Genomic DNA, 24,615 nt, shown 5'->3' on the forward strand with positions numbered 1-24,615 from the left:
TATAAATCGTAATCAGTGTGTTATTTTGAGGGGCTGATTATAGGCACACATAAATTTAAGGGGGCATTCCTCCCCCCCCCCCCTCCCCACAAACTATCTGGAAAGGGAAAGAGATTACTTGTCCTACTGTATTAACAAAAAAATTGTGGGGGTGGGGTATGGGTGGGAATTGCCCTACCTGGTGTGGTGGGAATTGTCCTGATGGGAATTGGTAGGTGGGAACTGTCCAGATGGGAACTGACTGAGAACCGCTGTCAGGAAGATATAGTAGACTGCTTCCATCTCACTGCTAAGGCTATACGGCCCGCTGTTAGTATAGTATAAACCAGTTTACAAAACTTGCCCAGCAACCCTAGGGGCTTAATATTCAACAGGCCACACCCCAACACAGGGGGCAATGACAAATCAATAATCTCTGAAATCAATCCAAACACCATAATCAGTATTGTTGGGCCCTCGGACAGGACCACCATATATGGATAAAAGTACAATGTGACCCACATCCGCTCTAGCATAGATCTGAGGAGGAAGGGTAAATAGCATGTAGACGGTCTAGGGTGTAATACCACATATATAACATTTTATATTCATTTTTCTACCATACAACTATCTACAGACACTTTAAGCAAACTCTTTAGAGTTTTCTCCCATTCCTGTCTCCCATTGCCAAATGTATTTAATTGGGATGCCTTCTGCTGAATGAGAGCTCGGTAAAATCGGGAAATACAATCTCTACCACCACCTCCATTCAAAGCACACTCCAGGAGCGCGTCTCTGCCTCCTGGAGTTCTGGAAGAGCTCACCTAGACAAAAAAATCAGTGATCTGGCGATAATGAAATTGTTCAGTCAGACTAAATTCCACCTCAGTTCTGTGAATGGAAGCAACACCACCTCCTCAAGTAAGTGACCTAATTGTGACAAACCCCGAGCAGCCCAGCCCCGATATTTAGGGTCACTATGACCTGGTGCAAATCTCTCCGCTATCGTTATAGGGGTAGCCAAAAATACACTCACCCAGGGATAAATCATTTCAGGGTATGAACCCACCAAAGTTAAAGCTGTAAGTGAAGTCACCTTCCAAACTAGGGCTCGAAGAGTCGGCAAGGTGAGCCATGGGACATGTGACAATGATATATCCCCAAACTCATGCTGCTCCATATGCACCTAGCTCTTAGTTACAACTCTCTGCCAAGCCACCAAATATTTTAGTTGAGCCGCTATATACTATTGTTGGTGCGCTAAACCGAAGTTTGTCCCCATAGAAATTGATGGCGCCAAAAACGGGACCAAAGTACGGCATGCAGTTAAACAGAGCATGCACTTATCAGACGTGCACTTAAGTGGAGTGCACTGTATATATGAAACCCCTTTCCAGCCTTCAAATTAATGGAGCATATGGGGCAAGTTTTGAATTCGCTAGAGATATGAGCCAGGGATCCGCCTTGTCCCCATTATTATTTGCCTTGGCAATAGAGCTTTTTGCATCCATGGTTTGGGCTTGGGTTGATATCCAGGGTATCCCATGTGGAGGTCTAATGAATAAAATCCTCTTATTTGTGGATGTTGTGCTTTCCACTTTGGGGAACCCTCGGCACTTGCAAAGCTGGAGACTTTCCACTGCTATGCTGGAGATTTAAGGCCAATGAGTAAGGTTTCTCTTGTGAGCCCAGCCATGTTTTAAACCAGTTCTAGCATATGTACATTACAAAAACTGACATATTCTCATTAATAAATGGAAAATAAAATTACTTCTCCTACCTTTGTTGTCTAGTTTCTGCTTTCTTCCGTCTTCTCTTAATTTTCTTGCCAGGGTCTCCTTATCCATTTGGCATTTCTTCTTTCTTTATATCCATCATTCATCTTCCCTCTGCATTCCTATCTGCCCTGCCCAGTGTCTCTGTTTCCCTGCCTCTATCCTCCCTGTTATGTTGCATATCTCCCTTGTCTGTGTCTGAGTGGAGGAGTAGCCTACTGCATCTCCTTGTGACTCTGGGCAAGTCACTTAACCCTCCATTGCCCCTGGTACAAATAAGTATCTGAATAAATATACTATGTAAACTGTCCATATTTATTTTTTTGCAGCATTTGTATCCCACATTTTCCCACACAATAGCAGGCTCAATGTGGCTTACAAGACACCGTATTGGTGAACGCCAATTACAGTAGTTATAAAACAAGTACAAGTAGAAACAGGGTATGGAACGGTAGGGGTAGTTGGATATAATAAGTGACAAACATAAGAAATAAAATTGTCCATTGAATCATAGTAGTGTGCAGACAATTAAGTAGAATCTGTAAGGTAGGCCTTGCAAAACAGGTAGGTCTTTAAAGATCGCCTGAATTCTTGATGGTCCTGTATCGTTTTCACTCTTTTTGGTAATGCATTCCACTTCTGCGTACTCAAGTAGGAGAAATTAGAAGCGTAGGCGGTTTTATATTTAAGACCAATGCAACTTGGATAGTGAAGGTTCATATAAGTGCATGATGATTCGACTCTGTTCCTGGCTGGAAGATCAATTAAATCAGTCATATATCCTGGAGCTTCTCCATAGATTATCTTGTGAACCAGAGTACAAAGTTTGAAGGTAATGCGGCCCATGATAGGGAGTCAATGTAGTTTCATTCGAAGAGGTGTTACACTATCATATCTTGTTTTGTTAAATATCAGTCGGGCAGCTGTGTTCTGGGCTGTCTGGAGTTTTTTCAGAAGCTGTACTTTACAACCTACATATAATCCATTGCAATAGTCGAAGTGGCTCAATGCCAATGATTGCGTCAAATTGCAGAATACATCCCTCGGAAAGTATGGCCTTACGCGTTTGAGTTTCCACATAGAATAAAGCATCTTCTTTACAATAGCTGCAACTTGACTCTCTAGTGTGAGATGGCTATCAATAATAACTCCTAAGATTTTAAGGCTATCATATATAGGAAGTGTATAAGCAGGAGAGATTAGGGCTGCAGGCTTATAAGCATTATATGAGGATGAGATGATAAGACAATTGAGTTCTTTCGGTGTTCAATTTCAGCTGAAATGAGTTAGCCCATGACTTAATGATGTTCAAGCAACGATCAATAGCACTGGAGATTTCAGTGAGGTCATTTTTGAAGGGGATATAAATTGTCACATCATCAGCATAGATGAACGAGTGGTAACTCACTCTGGATAGGAAATATGCCAGTGGGGACATCATTATGTTGAAGAGGATCGGTGACAATGGGGAATCTTGGGGAACCCCACAATTTGCATTCCATGGTGACAAAATATTTGTGTTTGACTTAACTTGGTACGTTCTTGTAGTTAAGAAACCCTGGATCCACCTAAGTACATCACCTCCAATCCCTAGATGATCAAGTAAACGTAGGAGTATGCTATGATTTATCATATCAAATGTGCTTGACATGTCAAATTGGAGGAGGAAACATTCTTACCTATTGCAACCTCATGTTTGAATTTTGATAGAAGAGTAATTAGTACAGTTTCCGTATTGTGCATGGGGCGGAATCCAGACTCTGATTCATGCAGTAACGTGAATTTGTCCATGTAATCCATGTTGTTTGGACACCATACTCTCCATCAATTTTACTACAAGTGGGATGGATGCAACAGGACAATAATTAGAAAGGTTGTTTGCTTTTTTCTTTATGTCCTTAGGGACTGGGGTGAGTAAAATGCTGGCATGGTCCTCTGGGAACAGACCATTTTGTAGCATATAATTTAGGTAAGAGGTAAGGTCTTCAATGAAGCATTTAGGTGCTGACTTAAGTAGATAGCTGGGACAGGTATCCAATTTGCAGTGTTTAGTGGAAAATTTCCGAAGTGCTGTGGTGACTGCAGGGGCGTAGCTGCGGGTGGGCCTAGGCCCACCCAATCTCAGCTCAGGCCCGCCCTGTCTCAGCCTGTGCACCAATCAGGACTTTGTTTTTCGGGCTGACCTAGAGTCTGGCTTCAGGGGAGGAACTCCTACAAGCTTACCTTTGCAGCCAAGTTGGAGTGGATGCTGCTGCTGCTCTATTGCCAGCAGCACTTCTAGCAAAATTGACCCGGAAAGTTATTTATTTGGAGCTCCCCCCTTCCCCCCTGCTGTGCTGTGCTGCTGGAGAAATCTGGCGGTCTGCAGCAAAATCGCTGGGGAAGTTTTATTTGGACTGGAGCTCTGGGCTGGCACTGCTTACGTCTTTCTAGAAACTGTCCATGCAAAATGTTCTTTGTCCAATTGGGAAAGAAAAGATCAAAATCTCCGGCAGCTAAGAGGAGACGTCAGGACCGCATCTCCCTCCTCTCCAAATAGGGCAATCGGATCAAGATCCTCTGCTCCCCTCCAGCAAAAAGAAACAGGTTTATTTATTTATTGCATTTGTATCCCACCTTTTTCCCACCTATTTGCAGGCTCAAAGTTTATGTATCCACAGCAGGGATCAGACAAAAGCGGCTGAGGAAGAAAATAGGGACTCCTCTTGAGATACGATGAGACAGCCTTAGTCATTCAGCACAGAAGAGACCCCGGCCCGGCAGCAATAATAGATACAAAACACATAAATAGCTCCAGAAGTCTTCTGTGCTCCCGAGTCGGCCCAACACAACGGGCCCAGTCTAGCAGAAATTTGAGAACAGGGTCTGGGGGGAGGGGGGTACCAGCTGCTCTAGGTTCAGGCAAATTCACAAGCCTTAAAGACGCTCTTCAGTTACTCCACTGGGATAAAGAACAAAAATCACAAGAGATGGAATAGCTGTAAATCTAGAGGGGAAAAATACTAACAATTTACAAAATTAATTGCAGCATGGGGGCGGGGTGGAATCCCAACTTTCAAAATGCTGAAACGTTTCCTCTCTGCTCAGGGCTGAAAAAAAAAAAAAAGCTTGAAAATGCAATACATTAAGAGATGTCAGTGAACCCATCTTCAAGTGAAGTTTCTAGATAGGAGAGGACAGGAGGATTAGGTTGCTGTTAGACAGACCCTTGTTTTAGTTTCTTTCACTCCTGCAGGGAGGAATGTCCTGATAAGAAATTACAATCCGTCCTCAACCAGGGAAAAAAACATTGAAGGGGGAGCGGATTGCTGCATATCAACCTCATGGTGCCCACCCATATTAGCTCTGGGCCCACCCAAAATATGATGTCTGGCTACGCCACTGGGTGACTGTATCCACAGTAATCTGTGCAAATTTAGACCAGTGGCGATCAGCTGGAATTCCTTCTGTGAATGGATTCATAGCATTGATGAAAATCTCCAAATCAGTTGTACGGAGAGGGAGTGTATACCTCCTCCCTCGCCATGTTCAGCATTGTCTTTCTCTGTCATCCTTCCCCATGCCCAGCTTCTCATTCTTTTCTTCCTCCACCTCTGGGGCCAGGATCTCTCCATCTCTCATCCTTCCCTTCTGTCCCCCTCCTTAGGAGCCAGCATCTCCCTTCCATCTTGTCTTCCATCCCCAGGGACCAGACTATTTCTTCCTTTCCTCCTGTCCCTGAGCCCCCACCGCTAGGGGCCAGATCTCATTTTTTTCCTTCCTGCTCCCCCTTCACCGTAGTAGCCAGTATTCCTCCTCCTTGCTTCCCTTCCTTATGCCTTCATGCTCCTCTTCCCAAAAAGTATCACACACACACCCTGGTTCAGCATCTTTCCCTGTTCTTTCCCCATCGTCCTGTCATCTCTTCCTTTCCTTCCTGCCCTGTGGTCCAGCAAGCATCCTTCTCTCATCTGCCCTCCTGTTTAGCCCCCCCCCCCCCCCAGCCTAGCAAGTCTGGAGATATTACTCCCTTCCACCCACCTTTCAGTGCACCCAGTGCCTCTCTCCAACATCCAGTGCACCGTGAACCTTGCAGTTTGGCCCGCAGCATTGAAGACACTGCTTACAACCAGTGCAGGTCTCCTTCCCTTTGCTATGGCCCACCTCCTGTGTCAGAGGAGGCAGGCCACCGGCAGAAGAAAGGAGCAAGGTTTGCTGTGCACTGGAGGAAGTAGGTGTTGGAGAGTGAGAGTGCCAGGGTACCAGAGCTAAAGAATTGGAAAGCAGAGAAGAAAAATAGCAAAGCACACAGGGGCAGGATCCAGAGCAAATGTGTGTGAGCTGGCGATGGCACCTAAATGTGTGTGACTTGTCTGTGACAGGAAGGTTGCATGATTAGAGTACAGGAGCCAGTCCAGACGTGTACACCATGATTAAAGGTCTGCCTCTGCTGTTTATTTTTGATACTGGCTGCAGCACCAGAGGACTGAGGTAGGGCGGCAGCATGAAAGGAAGGGGGGGGGGTAGGGAAAATAGTTTATTTAAATTTGATATACTGCTTGCTTATCCACAAAAGCAATCACAGCAGTTTATAATATTTAAGAGGTGCTGATAGACACCTAGGGGGGGGGGGGGGGGGAAAGGTGAGGCTGGGCAGCCTGGGTAGGGGGATTTGGAGGAAAGGAAAGGGAGATGCAAAAGGTGAGGCTGGACAGCCTGGGTAGGGGGATTTGGAGGAAAGGGAGATGCTGGACATGTGAGTATTTAGAGGATGATGCTGGACACTTGACGGTTGGAGATAGGGGGCTGAGTGAGTGCAAAGTTAAAGGGTGTCACCATGTCAAGCCCTAGTTTTAAAAGAAGTGTGGGGCTGGAGTTGTCAAATCAAATTTTGTTCACACTTTGGACGTTTTGATAAACTTTATCTTCCGGACCTGCACAGAAGCTGATTTTTAGGCCTCGCCCCCAACGCTCGCAGCAACAGATGATCTCGTAGTAATAACGCATCCCCTGTTGCCAGAGGAGGTGTGTGAGCGCGAGACCGTCGTCATCTTCGAGCTTCCAAGTTACTTTCTTCTTTCAGCACCAGGAGGAGGAGGAGGCGCGGTGATGACGTAAGTGCGCACGCAGCCGCTTCGGCTCCGCGCGCCGCGCTGTCTTCCGGAAGCCGTTTGTATTGTAAACGGCTGACTGAGCGCCCTGGGAAAAGGCACCATGCCTGATAAACGGTTCGTTTGCTTGTTGTTAGTGGCGCTGGAGGTTTGTCTTGTTCCACGCTGCTTTTCTGCGGACAGAGATCCGGTGCCTCCCCACAACGATCCCGTGTTTATTAAGAAGCTCCTGGAGGCGCATAACTGGCTCCGCTCTAGGGCCCACCCACCTGCCAGTAATATGCTCGATATGGTAAGAGAGGTTGGGCAAGTCTTTCGAGCTTGCAATACTTGGAAACAGGAACATTTGAGGGGGAAGTTATCCTTCCATGGATAAATCCTTCTCCACTACTGCAGGGAAAAGTGGGATGTTTGAACACGGGAAAAACAAATCCTGGAGACAGTGATCTTGAAAATGCTTATTTGTTAAAAAGACTCGACACAACCAGTGGCGTAGCAAGGGAGGGGCGGTCCGCCCCGGGACGGTGTCAGCTCGGGGGGGGGGTGCTCCCTGCCAGCTCCCCCCCCCCCCCTTGGCGCATCAACACCCCCCCCCCCCCCCCCCCCCCCCCCAGTGCCCACCCTCCTCCGTCCAACCAGCGCCCCCTACCTTAAAAAAAATATTGGAATAGGAAGCGAGGCACAGCGCCTCACGCCTGCACGTAAAAGAAATGTGCAGGGTCTCATCGGGCCTTCTCTCGCTCTGTCCCGCCCTTGCGGAAATAGGAAGTTGCGTCAGCGGAGGGCGGGACAGACAAAGCGAGGGAAGGCCCGATGAGACGGTGCACATTTCTTTTACGTGCAGGCGCTGTTGCAGGAATTGAGATAGGAATTTATGATACTTCAGGAGTCAGACAGCACACCAGAATGAGAGAGTAATCTTCTTTATTTGCCAGCAAACAAAGTAGAACATCAGCATTAAGTCTCTTCTTCTCTTTCTCAGCTCTCTTTGTCTCTCTCTCAGCTGCTTCTCTTCTTATGCTGTCTTCTCCTTCTTCTGTCTGTTCCTTCTATCCTTCTCTCTCTTCTGAGCTCCTTCTGACGTAAACTGCTTCTGCTCCCACTTAAATACAGTTCTATCTAGCCTAGCCTAGCCCCCTTACTCTCCAATTGGTTAAGGAATAGATTGATTACCTTGCCTCAACCAATCAGTTCCATACAAATATCAGTTACATAGGTTCCAGACATCCTAAACTGACCTGTGACCTGGGGCCCCTTACACCAGACATTGGTCGCCAGAACTCCTGCATGTTATTATGATTGATTTCTCATATTCCTAGTACTAACTGCTAACTAAACTCTGGTATTCATTAAGGGGTCAAGGGCCAATCTTACTTAATAGCATACATATCAGGTTATTACTTTCAAGACCATTTCTACATTTTACCTATAATTAATCAAGGAGAAGAGAGCTGACTAGTCCTGACCTCTTTCACCTATCAGCTTATACATTGAACCAGCCAGAACTATGGCTAAGTCAAACCACATGTTGATCTCTTCACTGCAGCCCTACTCAGAACGTCAGACAGAGAGTTGAACAAACATTCCACACAGAATTATTAATTTACACAGAATACAGCATATTCTAAAGTAAGCATCCTTATAAGACATATTCTACATACTTATAATGGTCTATATATCTAAGCTATCTCCTTATAACAAAATCTACATATCAAGAACTTCTGAAATAGTATTTCAGCTTTAAACTACAGTATGCCTAACAGTATACAAATGTTGAGCTAGCATTCATTATTCACAAGGGTGAAAGAAATTCCTGTCTCTGACCTTTCTAACCTTTTGCTCGGCCAAGCTAGATTCTAATAATTAAGTCCAGCTGCCATTCCTCCATCACTTTAGTTGCAAGGTAAAAAGTTAGAATTCAAATCACCAAGCTTTTAAACCCCAGATTTTAAACAGACTTAACCCTTCATATGATTTCTCAGAATTAATCAATTTCTTTTGCCCACTGCCTCATTCCCCCCTTTGAGACTAAAATCAGCTTATGCAGAGATAAGTCTCACTACTCAAACTCTGGAGATTATGGTGATCCTAACTAGGAATAGACTTATGAACCACCATTACCCTACTTGTTAAGGTCCGACGGCATACTGCCGAAGCACATGAGGCCAGGAAACAAAACAACAACCCTGCTAAACTAAAACTATTAGGGAAATGAACAAGGGACGTATCCAGGAGGTCAATGACCACCACCAGGAGGTAAGGTCTAATCCTCCTCGGTAATCCTCCACATTAAGGCTGGCCAACTGTAGGACTTTATCCATGGCATGCCTAACTACATGCGTCCTATTTATGACAATAGTACAGCACTCTGAAGAATTTAGCACTGTGCAGAGGCCACCTTGGGCTGCAAAGAGATAGTCAAGACCCATACGGTTATATCTAGAAACTATACTTAATTCATTAATTTGATCCTGCAATGCATTGACTACCACGTTCAACTCATGAACTAAAACATGGAGTAGGGACTGAAGTCTCCGGGTAGCCATACCTAGTTCAGTAATACCCGCTACCGGGCCCCCAATTGGAATCCAGGCCGTGGCAGAAAGGGCTACAAGTCTCTTTTTAGTCAGAGGATAAGTAGAATTAATATACTGGAGGGCTAATTCAATCGCCTCATCCTCTGTGGCAACGGAGGAGGGTAAAGACAAGGCCTCTCGCTTAGAGCGGTGCGGGGATGGTGGTTTGAGAAGAGGAATAACTTTAGGAAAATAATTCAAGGTTACCAATACACAAAAATCATATGTGGGGGGAAGAATCATGTGGAGGACATTATCACAGAGCCAGTAATGACCAAGGAGAGGGCGACGAAAGTTCCCAATAAATGTAGGCACAGGATGGAGATTAGGATGCCCATAATGCGAGCCCCTATCCCAGGGGGAACGAAGAAGAAATGGAGACTTTGTACACCATAGGTGCCAATCCCCAATTGTAACAGACCGCTCATATGATGCAACCCCTTCATACCCCGGGGACTTATGAAAGTAGAAAATAGGATGGGACACTATAGTCTTCTCAGTAGTATAGTTAGGAGCCAGATAATCACCTTGGTCATAATCTACAGGTATGGTAGTAGGGCACATAGGAGTACCTGGAGAAACTACCCACACAGGTTCCTCCTTCTCTGGAAGAACATTAGTATAGTTACAGGGAATGGGAAGAACAGTTGAGATGTCTTTTGTTAAACAAAACACTCCAGAAGCTGGATAGGGAGACGTAAAAACTGGCCTTAGAGAAGAATCAGAGGGGGAAGTAGCATTATAAAAGGACCACCAAGTATAATCCTGGCTCCAAGGACCTGAACTCGAAAAGTAGGGAGGTATAAGAGCTGGGAGCTGCACAGGAACAGGAACAGCTGGGACATCTGTAGTATAAGGAGAAAATCGGGAACACACAATACAAGGGGAAGTAATCTTTGCCTGGCTAATTAGTTCCTGGACAGAGTGTAACCAAAGGTTGGAACGAGTTGGGGTTTTAGGAACAAGGAGGCAAGGAGTAGAAAACAACAAAAGCATCCAAACTACTAACATTTTCTTTCTTCCTAATCTAAAACAAATACAGCAAACTAATTAAGCAATAATATTTCAACAGTCTGTGCTAATCACAGATTACTCTCATATAGTGTTCTCAGTCTTTGAGTTCTTATACCAGTTGGGATAGACCCTCAACTGACAAAGATCAAGCTTTCAAATTCCAAGAAAGCCAGAATCTAGGCAAGAAAGAGTCTCAGTGTGAAGCCGAAGTTCAGCAGCTCCTGCAGTTGACCCTTCTTTTCAGCTAGTAGATTCTTTGGTTCGGGTCAAGCGCAACTTCAATGGCTCCGCTGGATCACTTTCTGCTCTCCACTGTTTAGGCTCCGTCTGATCTGTGCTGGGCTCAGTCTGGTCAGCAGACTTAATTCGAGACCAATGGACCCATGGAGTTATCCCTGCGACCTTCACAGCTGCAGGGGTAGAAAGCAAAACAGTAAAAGGTCCTTTCCATCGGGGCCCCAAAGGCTGGAGCCTCCAGTCTTTCACCCAAACTCTATCCCCTGGCAGGAAGGAATGTACCTGAGCCTGGAAGGGGACAGGGTTTATTTCTCTCACATAAGACTGAAGCTCAGAAATTATCTTGCCCAAGAGGGCTACCTGCTCCTGTACCTGGGCAGACCCTAAAATCCCTATGTCTCCCTTAATTCCCTGCAAAATGGCTGGGGGCTTCCCATACACAATTTCAAAGGGAGAGAGGGCTGTTCCTTTAGTTGGAGTGCATCGGAGGCGGAAGAGGGCTAGTGGCAGTGCCTGTGGCCATTTCAGTTGGGTTTCCTGACAAATCTTTGCTAGGCTATTTTTCAAGGTTCTGTTTGCCCGCTCAACCTGCCCTGAACTCTGGGGACGATAGGCACAATGCAATTTCCAGGTAATGCGCAATGCGCGGGACAGGGCCTGAAGTGTAGCTTCAACAAAGGCGGGACCATTATCTGAACCTATGGCAAGGGGCAGTCCATACCTGGGGATGACATCCCTAAGGAGGGCTCGAGCTACTTCTGTGGCTTTCTCAGTGACTGTAGGATATGCTTCCACCCACCCAGAAAAGGTACAGACCATGACCAAGAGGTATCGGAGCCTACCGCTCCTGGGCATTTCTGTGAAGTCTATAACTAGGGACTCAAAGGGTGTTAGTCCTCTAGACTGAACTCCTGGTGGAATACGGGGTCCCTGACGGGCATTATTCTGGGCACAGAGAGTACATCGGGCTGAGGCAGTGGCAACCAGACTATCCAATCCTTCCAGCACCACTACTCGACTGAGTAGGCGGGCTAGTGCTGTTTTCCCTAAGTGTGATAGGTCATGAGCTTGAGACACTACAGGCCAAGCTAGGTGGCGTGGCACCAGAACTCTGGTATCAGGGAGATGTAACCAGCCATCAGGTCTCCTTACTGCACCTTCCTCTTGAGCCCATTTCTCTTCCATTTGGGTATACATAGGCGTCCATTCTTGCAATCGAATTTGGAACAGGGGAGTCACAGTACTTGCTGGGGGTCCTCGAGCAGCTTCCTTGGCCACCCGATCAGCATGGCGGTTCCCTCGGGCCACTGGAGTATCTATCCTTTGGTGTCCCCTGCAGTGAATGACAGCTACCTTCTTAGGGGCCCACACAGCCTCTAGCAGCTGAAGTATTTCAGGTCCATACTTAACAGGTTGGCCTGCAGCATTTATGAGTCCCTTTTCCTTATACAAAGCTCCATGAGCATGTAGAGTTGTGAAGGCATACTTGGAATCAGTATAAATGTTGGTTACCAGTCCTGCTGCTAGCTCCAGAGCTCGTATGAGGGCCACAAGTTCTGCTTTCTGGGCTGAAGTTCCTTGGGGCAGGGCTCTTGCTTCTATCACCTTGTCCTCTGTCACCACAGCATAGCCTGCCAATCGCTTGGAGTTCTCCACATAACTGCTTCCATCTGTGAAATAAATTACATCTGGGTCCCTCCACGGAACATCTTTAAGATCTGGTCGACTGGAGTACACTTCATCCATGGTTTGGATACAGTCATGATCTGGTGGTCCCTCAGATGCTGGCAAAAGAGTGGCGGGATTGAATGTAGCCACTGTTTCCAGGTGTATCCGTGGATTCTCACACAAGCTAGCTTGGTACTTAACCATGCGGTTATTTGTAAACCAGTGGTTGCCCTTATACTCCATGAGGGTAAGAACTGCGTGGGGGACTTTAACAACCAGTTCTTGCCCCAAGGTCAACTTATCAGCTTCCTGGACCAGTAAGGCTGTTGCTGCAATGGCCCTCATGCAGGCTGGCCATCCTTTAGCCACTCCATCCAGCTGTTTAGACAGGTATGCAACAGGCCTCTGCCAGGATCCCATCATCTGGGTCAGCACACCCAGAGCAACCCCCTGTCGCTCATGGACATACAGTGAGAAAGGTTTCTCCACATCAGGAAGGCCTAACGCAGGGGCTTGGAGTAGGGCTTTCTTTATGGCAATGAAGGATTGTTGAGCTGTAGGTCCCCATTCAAATGGTTCCTTTTCACCCCCCTTTGTGGCCTGGTAAAGGGGTTTCGCCATCAATGCAAAATTTGGAATCCAAATTCTGCAGAATCCAGCTGCTCCCAGAAATTCCCTAACTTCTCTTCTGGACTTGGGTTGGGGAATTGCAGCAACTGCTTGCTTCCTACTAACATCCAGTCTCCGACTTCCCTGGGAAATACAAAAGCCCAGATACTTCACTTCTGACTGACAAAGTTGGGCCTTTGAGCGTGAGACCTTATAGCCTGCATCCAAGAGTAACTCCAGCAATTCTCTGGTAGCCTCAAAACACTCTTCCTGAGTCACTGCTGCAATCAGAAGGTCATCTACATACTGGAGTAAAACTCGCCTGGAAGGCTCAGATTTAAAAGTCTTAAGGTCTTGTCCTAGGGCTGTCCCAAAAATAGTGGGGGAATTCTTGAACCCCTGTGCGAAGCGGGTCCATGTATACTGAAGCTTCCTTCCTGTTACTGGGTTTTCCCATTGAAAGGCAAAAAGCAGTTGACTGGCGGGGGCCACCCGAATACAAAAGAAGGCATCTTTTAGGTCTAGTGTCGTGAAATGGGTAGCTCCAGAAGGTATCAATCCTAACAGGACATATGGGTTAGGCACTACAGGGTGTAATGAGATAGTAGATTTGTTAACCACTCGTAAGTCTTGGACTGGCCGGTAGTCCTCAGTCCCTGGCTTCTGAACTGGCAATAGTGGCGTATTCCATGGAGACTGACAAGGACGAATAATTCCATGGGATAACAGACGATTCAGGTGTGCTTGGATCCCTTCCAGAGCCTTTCGGGGAATTGGGTATTGGCGAAGATGGATTGGCCGGGCATTTGGAAGTAAGTCTACATGGACAGGAGGAATATTTCGGGCCAACCCTGGGGGATTATCTTCTGCCCATACCCCTCTGACTTGAAAGCTATCTGCCAGGGGTAGGTCAACTTGGCCCTGCGACTGATGCAGCCGCCATTCTTCTTCAAGAGGGCAGCAGAAACTCAATATACCCTTAGGGCTGGATGTCAGGGGCCGAAAGGAGACTGAAGTCTGGCCATCAGAGTCAAAGGAAATTTGGGCCCTAAGCTTGGACAGCAGGTCTCGACCTAACAAAGGGATTGGACAGTCTGGCATATACAGGAATTCATGAGTGACTGTGTGTGAGCCTAATTGGCATCTACGGGTCGTCAGGAAGGGCCTCCGGTTCTGCACCCCCGTGGCTCCCACCACTCGGACAGTTTTTCCAGACACAGGCGCTAATCGCTCCGTCACAACAGAATGTTCAGCTCCTGTATCAATCATGAATGGAATTGAGCGGCTCCCTATAGTTAACTTGACCATAGGTTCCTGGGAGCCCAGTTTGTAGGAACCCGGTCTGTCCTATTCGTCCCATTCTGCCATCTCGGCTATCCCGATGATGTCAGATTCAGGAGGCTCATATCTTCCCTCTCGAACTCGGCCTCGGCTTCCTCGATCTCCTGGTCCCCTTCTCAGTCCCTGGCGCCTCTGGGGGCATTCATCTTTCCAGTGCCCTCTTTCCTTACAGTAGGCACACTGGTCCCTCTCCAATCTTGGTCTGGGATTCTCCCCCCTTGGCCGGGATTGATTGAAGGAATCTCGGGGCCTGGCTGGTGGTCCGGGGTCCCACTTTGGCTTCCCATTAGCTAGAGGTCGACCTCGATTAAGGGTGGAATTAGTAATGGCTGCCGCTAAAAGGTCGGCCTTCTTCTGCATCTTCCGGTCAGCCTCTCGGCGCACCTCCTGATCTCTATTAATGAAAACCTTGGTTGCGATCTCAATTAGCTGGGTGGTATTCATCCCTGCGAATCCCTCCTGACGCTGCAACTTCTTCCGGATATCTGGCATACTCTGGGCCACCAATGCACTATTCACCATTCTCTGGTTTTCTAGGGCTTCAGGATCAAATGGGGTGTATGTTCTGTAGGCTTCAATTAGTCGCTCTAGAAAGGCCCCAGGGGATTCAGCTGCCCCTTGGAGAATTTCAGAGACCTTTGCCAGATTAATGGGCCTCTTTATGCCTTTCCTCATACCTTCCAGCAAGTCCCGGCAATAGCCAGACAACAGTTCATAGTGCTGCTCATTATTTGGATCTCAAGCTGGAGCTGCGCGAGGGAACCGAGCTCTAACCCATTCCTCTAGGTTCTGTGTCCCCTCGGGGGCACGCGCTCGCGTGATGGCCTCAGCATTTTGCAAAATCTTCCGCCTCTCCTCAGTTGTGAAGAGGGTCAGGAGAAGTTGTTGACAATCAGTCCAGGTTGGGTTATGGGTGGCCATAATGCTAGCCACTAGGTCCACCACTGCCTGAGGCTTTTCAGTATAAGAGGGGTAATGCGTCTTCCAATTCAGGAGATCGGTGGTTGTGAAGGGTACATACTGATAGGCCTGTGCCTGTATAACCTGACCCTGATTATTAGGATCCGGTCGAGTGGTAGTTACCTGTCGGAGTGGCAGAACTCTCGAGGAGGTGGGAATGGAATCTGAGGTAGAGCTAGGAGCTACCCTCCTATCATGCTCAAAGGTGATTGCAGCAGGTCTAACCCATTCAGGGGAGGTAGGTTGAAACCCTGAGGGATGGGGAGGGGTACTCATAGACTGAGAGGTAGTCACAGGTGATTCAGTCCATTGAAAGGGATGCCGGGCCCCTGATGAGTGGGGAGGGGTATTAGAAGGAGAGGCTGGGCTGTCAGGAGTTGAGGAGTCAGGGAGTGGAGCCCAAAGCGGGTCTTCGGAGGTTAACAGGGAAGGATGTGGCAGAGGAGGGTAGAGACTGGCTGAAAAGTCCAACCTAGGATGTGGTGGGGTTCGCACAGTAGGGGAGGAACTATCCGGAGAAGCCTGTACTGGAGAAGCTTGGGCTGGGCGGCGTGGATCTCTAGGGGCGGCACGGAACCCCAACAATGGGCCATAAGGTGGTGGCTCAAGGTCTGAGGGGTCATCAGAGAGTATGGGTTTCTCAGACAGGGTAGGGGCGGAAGCCACCGATTGGGTGGTAGGCTTCCTAGGGCTCTTTCCCTCTTCTAATTTAGATTTTCTAATCTTTCTTTGAGCACGGCCTAACATGAATTTTACTGGGGATCCCATATAAGTTTTCAACCAAGAGGGAGGGTCAGTCACAAGACTGTCCCAGGAATCTATATAGGGGAGTTGTTCAGAATATTCTGGTTCTCCTACAACTATGCTGTAGACCTTCCGGATTACTTCAATATCTAAGCTGCCACTAGGGGGCCACCCCACTCCCATAGATGGCCACTCAACTTCACACAAGGTTCTTAAAGTACTTGAGCTTAAAGTCTGTCCATAGTCATTAATTAAAAATCCTTTTTTAAAATTCTTAAGCATACAATCTAGGGGAGTATCAATTTGTCTAGACGATTTCCCTCCCATAATGCTTACAGTTACAACACACAAAAGGGAAGGAGTTTTTTTTTGAGAGTGCAGTAAGGGGTCCCCACTCTTTTAACATTCACGCATCACACATTCTGCACAAAAAATCCCACCCAACAATTTCAGATTTCTCAGATACAGATAAGCTCAAGCGGTTTCGCTTCTAGTCCCCATGACTAGAAGGTACTAGGGCCTTCGCTGAGAGTTGATCAGGCTCTCCTTCCCCCAATTTTTGAGGGGCTGGTTTACAGTTTCCTAGCTAGGACTACAATACAGAATACATACCCGGCGAATGTTCTCCAGTCAGTTGGGTGCTGGGATTAATGCAGGATTCAGGATCCCACTTCTGACACCAAGAATTGTTGCAGGAATTGAGATAGGAATTTATGATACTTCAGGAGTCAGACAGCACACCAGAATGAGAGAGTAATCTTCTTTATTTGCCAGCAAACAAAGTAGAACATCAGCATTAAGTCTCTTCTTCTCTTTCTCAGCTCTCTTTGTCTCTCTCTCAGCTGCTTCTCTTCTTATGCTGTCTTCTCCTTCTTCTGTCTGTTCCTTCTATCCTTCTCTCTCTTCTGAGCTCCTTCTGACGTAAACTGCTTCTGCTCCCACTTAAATACAGTTCTATCTAGCCTAGCCTAGCCCCCTTACTCTCCAATTGGTTAAGGAATAGATTGATTACCTTGCCTCAACCAATCAGTTCCATACAAATATCAGTTACATAGGTTCCAGACATCCTAAACTGACCTGTGACCTGGGGCCCCTTACACCAGACATTTGGTCTCCAGAACTCCTGCATGTTATTATGATTGATTTCTCATATTCCTAGTACTAACTGCTAACTAAACTCTGGTATTCATTAAAGGGGTCAAGGGCCAATCTTACTTAATAGCATACATATCAGGTTATTACTTTCAAGACCATTTCTACATTTTACCTATAATTAATCAAGGAGAAGAGAGCTGACTAGTCCTGACCTCTTTCACCTATCAGCTTATACATTGAACCAGCCAGAACTATGGCTAAGTCAAACCACATGTTGATCTCTTCACTGCAGCCCTACTCAGAACGTCAGACAGAGAGTTGAACAAACATTCCACACAGAATTATTAATTACACAGAATACAGCATATTCTAAAGTAAGCATCCTTATAAGACATATTCTACATACTTATAATGGTCTATATATCTAAGCTATCTCCTTATAACAAAATCTACATATCAAGAACTTCTGAAATAGTATTTCAGCTTTAAACTACAGTATGCCTAACAGTATACAAATGTTGAGCTAGCATTCATTATTCACAAGGGTGAAAGAAATTCCTGTCTCTGACCTTTCTAACCTTTTGCTCGGCCAAGCTAGATTCTAATAATTAAGTCCAGCTGCCATTCCTCCATCACTTTAGTTGCAAGGTAAAAAGTTAGAATTCAAATCACCAAGCTTTTAAACCCCAGATTTTAAACAGACTTAACCCTTCATATGATTTCTCAGAATTAATCAATTTCTTTTGCCCACTGCCTCAGCGCGAGGATTCCGATATTTTTTTAAAGGTAGGGAGCTGGTTGGATGGAAGAGGGTGGGCACTGGGTCGGGGGGGGGAGTGTCGATGCGCCGAGGGGGGTATGTCATCGTGCTGCACCCGGGGGGGGGGGGTGTGCAATGGCAAACCACCCCGCCCCGGGTGGCAGCCCCCCTCGCTACGCCACTGGACACAACTGTTGTGTTTCGGCTGTCAGGCCTGCATCAGGAGAGACACCTAAAACCACAGCTGTGCGAAGGATGACTAACGATATAGTAGTCTGTAGGCAAAATGGTCTTTAAAAAGACCTTTGATTAAACGCAGCTTGTAAACAAGTCTGGTATCGTAAGCAGCATGGAAAAGACCATTTTGCCTACAGACTACTATGTCGTTGGTCATCCTTCGCACAGATCAGCTGTTCTTTTAGGTGTCTAAGACTCATGGTGCAGGCCTGAGGGATGAAACACAACAGTTGTGTCGAGTCTTTTAACAAATAAATAAGCATTTTCAAGATCACTGTCTCCAGGATTTGTTTTTCCGTGGTCAAACATCCCACTTTTACCTGCACTTGTGTTTTCCCGTGAGGTGTTCAAGTTCTCTGTTGTATTGCGGATTCTTCTGAACCCTTCTCCACTACTGCCAACTCCAGATTTCGCTCCTTCTGTGTCGCTGCACCCTACGCCTGGAATAGACTTCCTGTCTTGCCCCATCCTTGACCATCTTTAAATCTAGTTTGAAAGCCCACCTCTTTAACATTGGTTTTGACTTGTAACCACTTGCCTCCACCTACCCTCCTCTCCTCTTTCCTCTACACATTAATTGATTTGCTTGCTTTATTTTTGTCTATTAGATTGTAAGCTCTTTGAGCAGGGACTGTCTTTCTTCTATGTTTGTGCAGCGCTGCGTACACTTTGTAGCGCTATAGAAATGCTAAATAATAGTAGTAGTAATCATTTCCCCCCTCCCCCCCCCCCCCTCAATTTTCAAACTCAAGGGAGATTTTGAAAAAGAGACTTTGGGAGATGTGACAACAAACCACCTGGTCTGCTTGAATTTCTTTGTTTTGCTCCTGATCCCTTTTATGGTAATGCATAATGGGTAAAGCATTTGATATACAGGTTTTCTGCCATACACAACTAAGTTTTACATATGTACAGGGACTTTCTCTGTCTCTAGTAGGGTCACAATCAGTTTTGGTACCTGGAGCAATGAAAGGTTAAAGTGAGTTGCCCAGGATCATCAATAGAGGCTGGGACGGCCCTAGATAGATAGTGTATTATTTTTTAAATTTTTTTTGCAGGGAGGTGGTGGAGATGAAAACGGTAACGGAATGCAAACATGCGTGGGATAAACATAAAGGAATCTTGTGCAGAAGGAAGGGATCCTCAGGAGCTTAGCCTAGAATGGGTGGCAGAGCTGGTGGTTGGGAGGCGGGGCTAGTGCTGGGGCTGGTGGTTGGGAGGCGGGACTAGTGCTGGGCAGACTTATACGGTCTGTGCCGGGGCTGATGGTTGGGCGGCGGGGATAGTACTGGGCAGACTTATACGGTCTGTGCCAGAGCCGGTGGTGGGAGGCAGGGATAGTGCTGGGCAGACTTATATGGTCTGTGCCAGAGCTTGTGGTGGGAGGCGGGACTGGTAGTTGGGAGGCGGGGATAGTGCTGGGCAGACTTATAGGGTCTGTGCCAGAGCTGGTGGTGGGAGGAGGGACTGGTAGTTGGGAGGCGAGGATAGTGCTGGGCAGACTTATACAGCCTGAGCCAGAGCTGGTGGTGGGAGGCGGGGTTGGTGGTTGAGAGGCGGGGGTAGTACTGGGCAGACTTATACGGTCTGTGCCAGAGCTGGTGGTTGGGAGGCGGGACTAGTGCTGGGCAGACTTATACGGTCTGTGCCGGGGCTGATGGTTGGGCGGCAGGGATAGTGCTGGGCAGACTTATACGGTCTGTGCCGGGGCTGATGGTTGGGCGGCGGGGATAGTACTAGGCAGACTTATACTGTCTGTGCCAGAGCCGGTGGTGGGAGGCAGGGATAGTGCTGGGCAGACTTATAGGGTCTGTGCCAGAGCTTGTGGTGGGAGGCGGGACTGGTAGTTGGGAGGCGGGGATAGTGCTGGGCAGACTTATAGGGTCTGTGCCAGAGCTGGTGGTGGGAGGAGGGACTGGTAGTTGGGAGGCGAGGATAGTGCTGGGCAGACTTATACAGCCTGAGCCAGAGCTGGTGGTGGGAGGCGGGGTTGGTGGTTGAGAGGCGGGGGTAGTACTGGGCAGACTTATACGGTCTGTGCCAGAGCTGGTGGTTGGGAGGCGGGACTAGTGCTGGGCAGACTTATACGGTCTGTGCCGGGGCTGATGGTTGGGCGGCGGGGATAGTGCTGGGCAGACTTATACGGTCTGTGCCGGGGCTGATGGTTGGGCGGCGGGGATAGTACTAGGCAGACTTATACTGTCTGTGCCAGAGCCGGTGGTGGGAGGCAGGGATAGTGCTGGGCAGACTTATAGGGTCTGTGCCAGAGCTTGTGGTGGGAGGCGGGACTGGTAGTTGGGAGGCGAGGATAGTGCCGGGCAGACTTATACAGCCTGTGCCAGAGCTGGTGGTGGGAGGCGGGGTTGGTGTTTGGGAGGCGGGGGTAGTACTGGGCAGACTTATACGGTCTGTGCCAGAGCTGGTGGTGGGAGGCGGGGTTGGTGGTTGGGAGGCGGAGATAGTGCTGGGCAGACTTATACAGTCTGTGCCAGAGCTAGTGGTGGGAGGCGGGGATAGGGCTGGCCAGACTTATACGGTCTGTACCCTGAAGAGGACAGTACAAATAAAAAAAAGTAGCACATATGAATTTATCTTGTTGGGCAGACTGGATGGACCGTGCAGGTCTTTTTCTGCCGTCATCTACAATGTTACTATGTTACTTTAGCCAGGGCAGAAAACTTTCAACCTTATTTATTATTTATTAGTTGCATTTGTATCCCACATTTTCCCACCTTTTTGCAGGCTCAATGTGGCTTACATTATGCCGTAATGGCGATCGCCATTTCCGGAATGAGAAATACAAAGTAGTATTGCATTAGAGTTTATAAATGTTAAAGTAAGTTATAGAGTAAGTTAGATTTTCAGTTAATTGCAGGCGTGAGAAATAAGGAGGTAGCGCGGTAACGTTCCTTAGTGACAGAGTGATTGAAGCAATCAGATACAGAGAGCTCGGTTTTGTCTGGTTCTGGTAGGGTTTGCCAGGTATTTAGGATGGATCATTATGGTACTTCTTTTGAACAGGTTGGTCTTTAGTAATTTTCGGAAGGTTGTTAGGTGGTGCATTGTTTTTATGGCATTTGGTAGTGCATTCTATAATTGCGTGCTGATGTAGGAGAAGTCTTTTGCAGCTGGGGTAGTGGAGGTTCAAGAATGTGTGTGCTGACCTTTTTTTGTTCCTGGTTGGTAAGTCTGTGAGGTCTGACATATATGCCGGGGCCTCGCCATGAATGATTTTATGTACTAGGGGGCAGAGGTCTAGTATTATAGGGTCGTGTTTGTCGTGAATCCTGATTTTGTTCAGAAATACCAGTTTGAGGTCTTCATCTGATATACAGTCATTGATGAGTTCAATCTTGTTGGATGCTGATCTGGCATTGATGTATCCCACCAGTATTGGAAGATAGGAGTCTTCTGTTGTGGTTTTCACTAGTTGACACTTGATTGGAATTCTGACTTGGTTGTTTCCCTTCTTTTGCTGTTCGTTGTGTTTGGGTTGTTCTTGGGTGTATCTCTTCGGCTATGTTTGTGTTCTAAGTTCCGTCTGTTTGTAGGTGTTCTATTTTGATGAGGGGTGATGTTTTTTCTTGTGTGAGTTGAAATATGGAGTATAGGTATTATTGTCTCTTAGTGTAAGGGCTCCTATGTTGGGTAATAGGGTTAAGATAAAAATGCCTACTAGGAGTCTTGTGATGTGCATTTTGCTTGTATCGGGTTTTAGGGGGTAGAGGGTTGCTTTGAGGCTTGTTTTCGAGTCCTACAGGCATAAGGGTGTTTTTTTTTTTTTTTTTAGGAGGGTGAGAATGAGCGGGGACTGTGAGTTTTGTTTTCATGAATTAGCCATATAAGTGGCTATTTATGCATGTTAATAACTGGATTACCTCATTTGCATATATTCCTGCCATCTAAAACTAGGTGGCTCCTTACAGAATTACTCCCTAAATGCTATTTTCAAATAGAAAATTTGCCATCAGAACAGAATATACCTCCTCTCCCTGCCTGTCTTAATGGTTAAATAGAAAGGCGTTAGGGGCTAACTTTAATAACGTAATCTTGGTCATTTTTATAATGCTCAAATTTGGTGCGTTTTTGCATAACTTACTACTACTACTTATCATTTCTATATCGCTACTAGATGTACGCAGCACTGTACACTTGATCATGAAGAGACAGTCCCTGCTCAACAGGGACTGTTGACATAAACAGAAGTCAACATTAAATATCTGACTGGTCGGTTTTATGGTTTTGATTTTGTAGAGCTGGGATAAAAGATTAGCAAATTTAGCAAGCATGTGGTTAGAGCGCTGCATTTTGAAACCAAATGCCTATATAGTACCACCAAAGAAGCCTCATCCTCTATTCAAGTCAATTGGAGAAATTCGCTGGGTTAGAGAAGGCTATGCTGATGAAGATCCTATTAAAGAATGGCAGCTTGAGGAACAGAATTACCATCTTACTACCAATACGTGTGACAGAAAGTGTAGTAGTTACACTCAGGTACAGGAATTGTTCTATTTATCCTTTATGATTTTATTTCATTGATTTATTAACTGCCTTTATGAAGAGATACACCCAAGGTGGTGTACAGCAAATACAGTTTAACATAAAACTTACAATTTCCATAGCATCCCTCTAGACCGGCACAGATGGTTATGCACTTCTACCAGCAGATGGAGACTGAGAACAAACTGAGCTTCAAGTAAGCCTATAAGTGGGCTGTGCAATGCCCTGGCCTGAACCAGTCTGTTCTCAGTCTCAGCAGATGGTAGCAGTGGTAAGCCTGTGCAGTCTGGTTAGTTGAGGGGCACTGGGGTTTGGTTACTGGCTAGTTCTTTTGGGGCTCTTTACTGTTTGGAATTTAAAAAAAGATAATAACTTGGCCAACAGCTTTGTTGCTTTTTCCTGCCTCTCCCCTTCCCCCATTGGCTCCTCTCTGTGGGGCCAGTGTTTCTTTGCTGTGCCTTGGCTGTCTGGCTCTGTCTTCTGGCAGACCGGCAGTCTTGAGTGCTGTGGAGTCTGCCTTTGTTCCGTCTCTCTGAGCTTCAAATTAAAACAAAAACAAAACACAAGTGGGAGCTGAAGAGAGAGACGCGGTGTTTCGTTGTTCGGCTGTTCAGCTGCCAGTCTTGCCTTCCTGCCAGGTCGGTGTGTTGCTCGGTAGGGGGGGGGGGCAGTATATATTTTTTCTTGCTGGCCATGTTGCAGCATCTAAAGCGCTACCCGGTGTGTCAGCGTTGGGGAGTTGATGCGGCTGGGCAGTGTAACTTCTGCCCGTCTCCGGAGCGCTCTGACACTGCATGTGTGCAGTCTGGCCCAGTTCTGCCGGCTTCAGGTCCCAAACCTTTGGCAGGCCTGTCCTCGGATGAGCCTGCTAGGGCGAGTATGCCAGTTTTGGCAGGAAACGCCGCCATCTTGCCCAGTGCGTCAGGACCCGATCTCCCTCCACATTTAGAGCCTGCTTTGCTCCTTGGTGTGCTGCTGGTTCGCCAGGCTCTCAGCCCCTATCCAGCGGTCAGAGAGGCGGGAAGAAGCAACAAAGCTGCTTGCCAGGTTTTTTTTTTTTTTAATTCCAAACAGAAAAGAGCCCCAGAAGAACTAGCCAGTAACCAAACCCCATGGCCCCCAACTAACCAGACTGCACAGGCTTACCACTGCTACCATCTGCTGAGAATAAACTGGCTTTCAGGGGGACTGCACAGCCCACTTATAGGATTACTGGAAGCTCAGTTTGTTCTCGGTCACCATCTGCTGGTAGGGAGTGCGTTACCATTTGTGCCAGTCTAGAGAGACTAAAGGAAAGCCAATTAGCAGGTAAGATCTAATTGCTCCTTTGTTAACAGCATAACAATAATAAAATAACCAAGAATAAACATAAATACAATAAATGAGGTAAATTTGAAAAAATTAGATTGAAACACTATCAAAAATATACACATTTAACAGCACTGGAATTCAAATACCAGAGATGTTAGCGTAATACCAATGATAGACCTAGTATGCATGCATTAGAACATTCAACTAACATAGATGTGATGCTAAAGAATTTATACAATACAGCTTACCATATAGCTGAGGGACTAAGAGCAGATATGGAACTCCTTAGCAGATTACTTACAGATAGCAGTTTGTTTCAGTTTAGAAAATAATTTAAGGATCTTTAGCCAAGTATGAGGGGCTGGTGGTTGGGAGGCGGGGATAGTGCTGGGCAGACTTATACGGTCTGTGCCAGAGCCGGTGGTTGGGAGGAAGGGCTGGTGGTTGGGAGGCGGGGATAGTACTGGGCAGACTTATACGGTCTGTGCCCTGAAGAGGACAGATACAAATAAAAAGTAGCACATAAGAGTTTATCTTGTTGGGCAGACTGGATGGACCGTGCAGGTCTTTTTCTGCCGTCATCTACTATGTTACTAACAAAATCAGTCCTATTCCACCAATTGCAGTCTAAAAAAAAAAGAAAGTAGAAACGCCAAGAACCGTGTCAACTCAAAAAGTCACATTCAGAACTTAGAATATATAAAGCTAGTGTGGTATAT

At 46.7% G+C, this 24,615-nt stretch overlaps 1 protein-coding gene across 2 annotated transcripts in view; it reads left to right on the top strand.

Annotated features, from left to right (window-relative positions):
* Positions 1-6,871: 6,871 nt before the first annotated feature.
* The window catches only part of LOC115477565 (GLIPR1-like protein 1), a 34,144-nt gene continuing 16,400 nt past the window's right edge, over positions 6,872-24,615 (top strand). The window contains exons 1-2 of one of the 2 annotated variants that reach the window (XM_030214520.1): positions 6,872-7,136; positions 22,340-22,579. In XM_030214520.1, the coding sequence (XP_030070380.1) occupies positions 6,948-7,136; positions 22,340-22,579 (429 nt within the window). In that variant the 5' untranslated portion in view covers positions 6,872-6,947. The remainder of the gene's footprint in view (positions 7,137-22,339; positions 22,580-24,615) is intronic. The other variant, XM_030214521.1, reaches the window with a different exon arrangement.

This window comes from Microcaecilia unicolor, chromosome 9 (genome assembly GCF_901765095.1).
Source record: "Microcaecilia unicolor chromosome 9, aMicUni1.1, whole genome shotgun sequence".
Classification (NCBI taxonomy): Eukaryota; Metazoa; Chordata; class Amphibia; order Gymnophiona; family Siphonopidae; genus Microcaecilia; species Microcaecilia unicolor.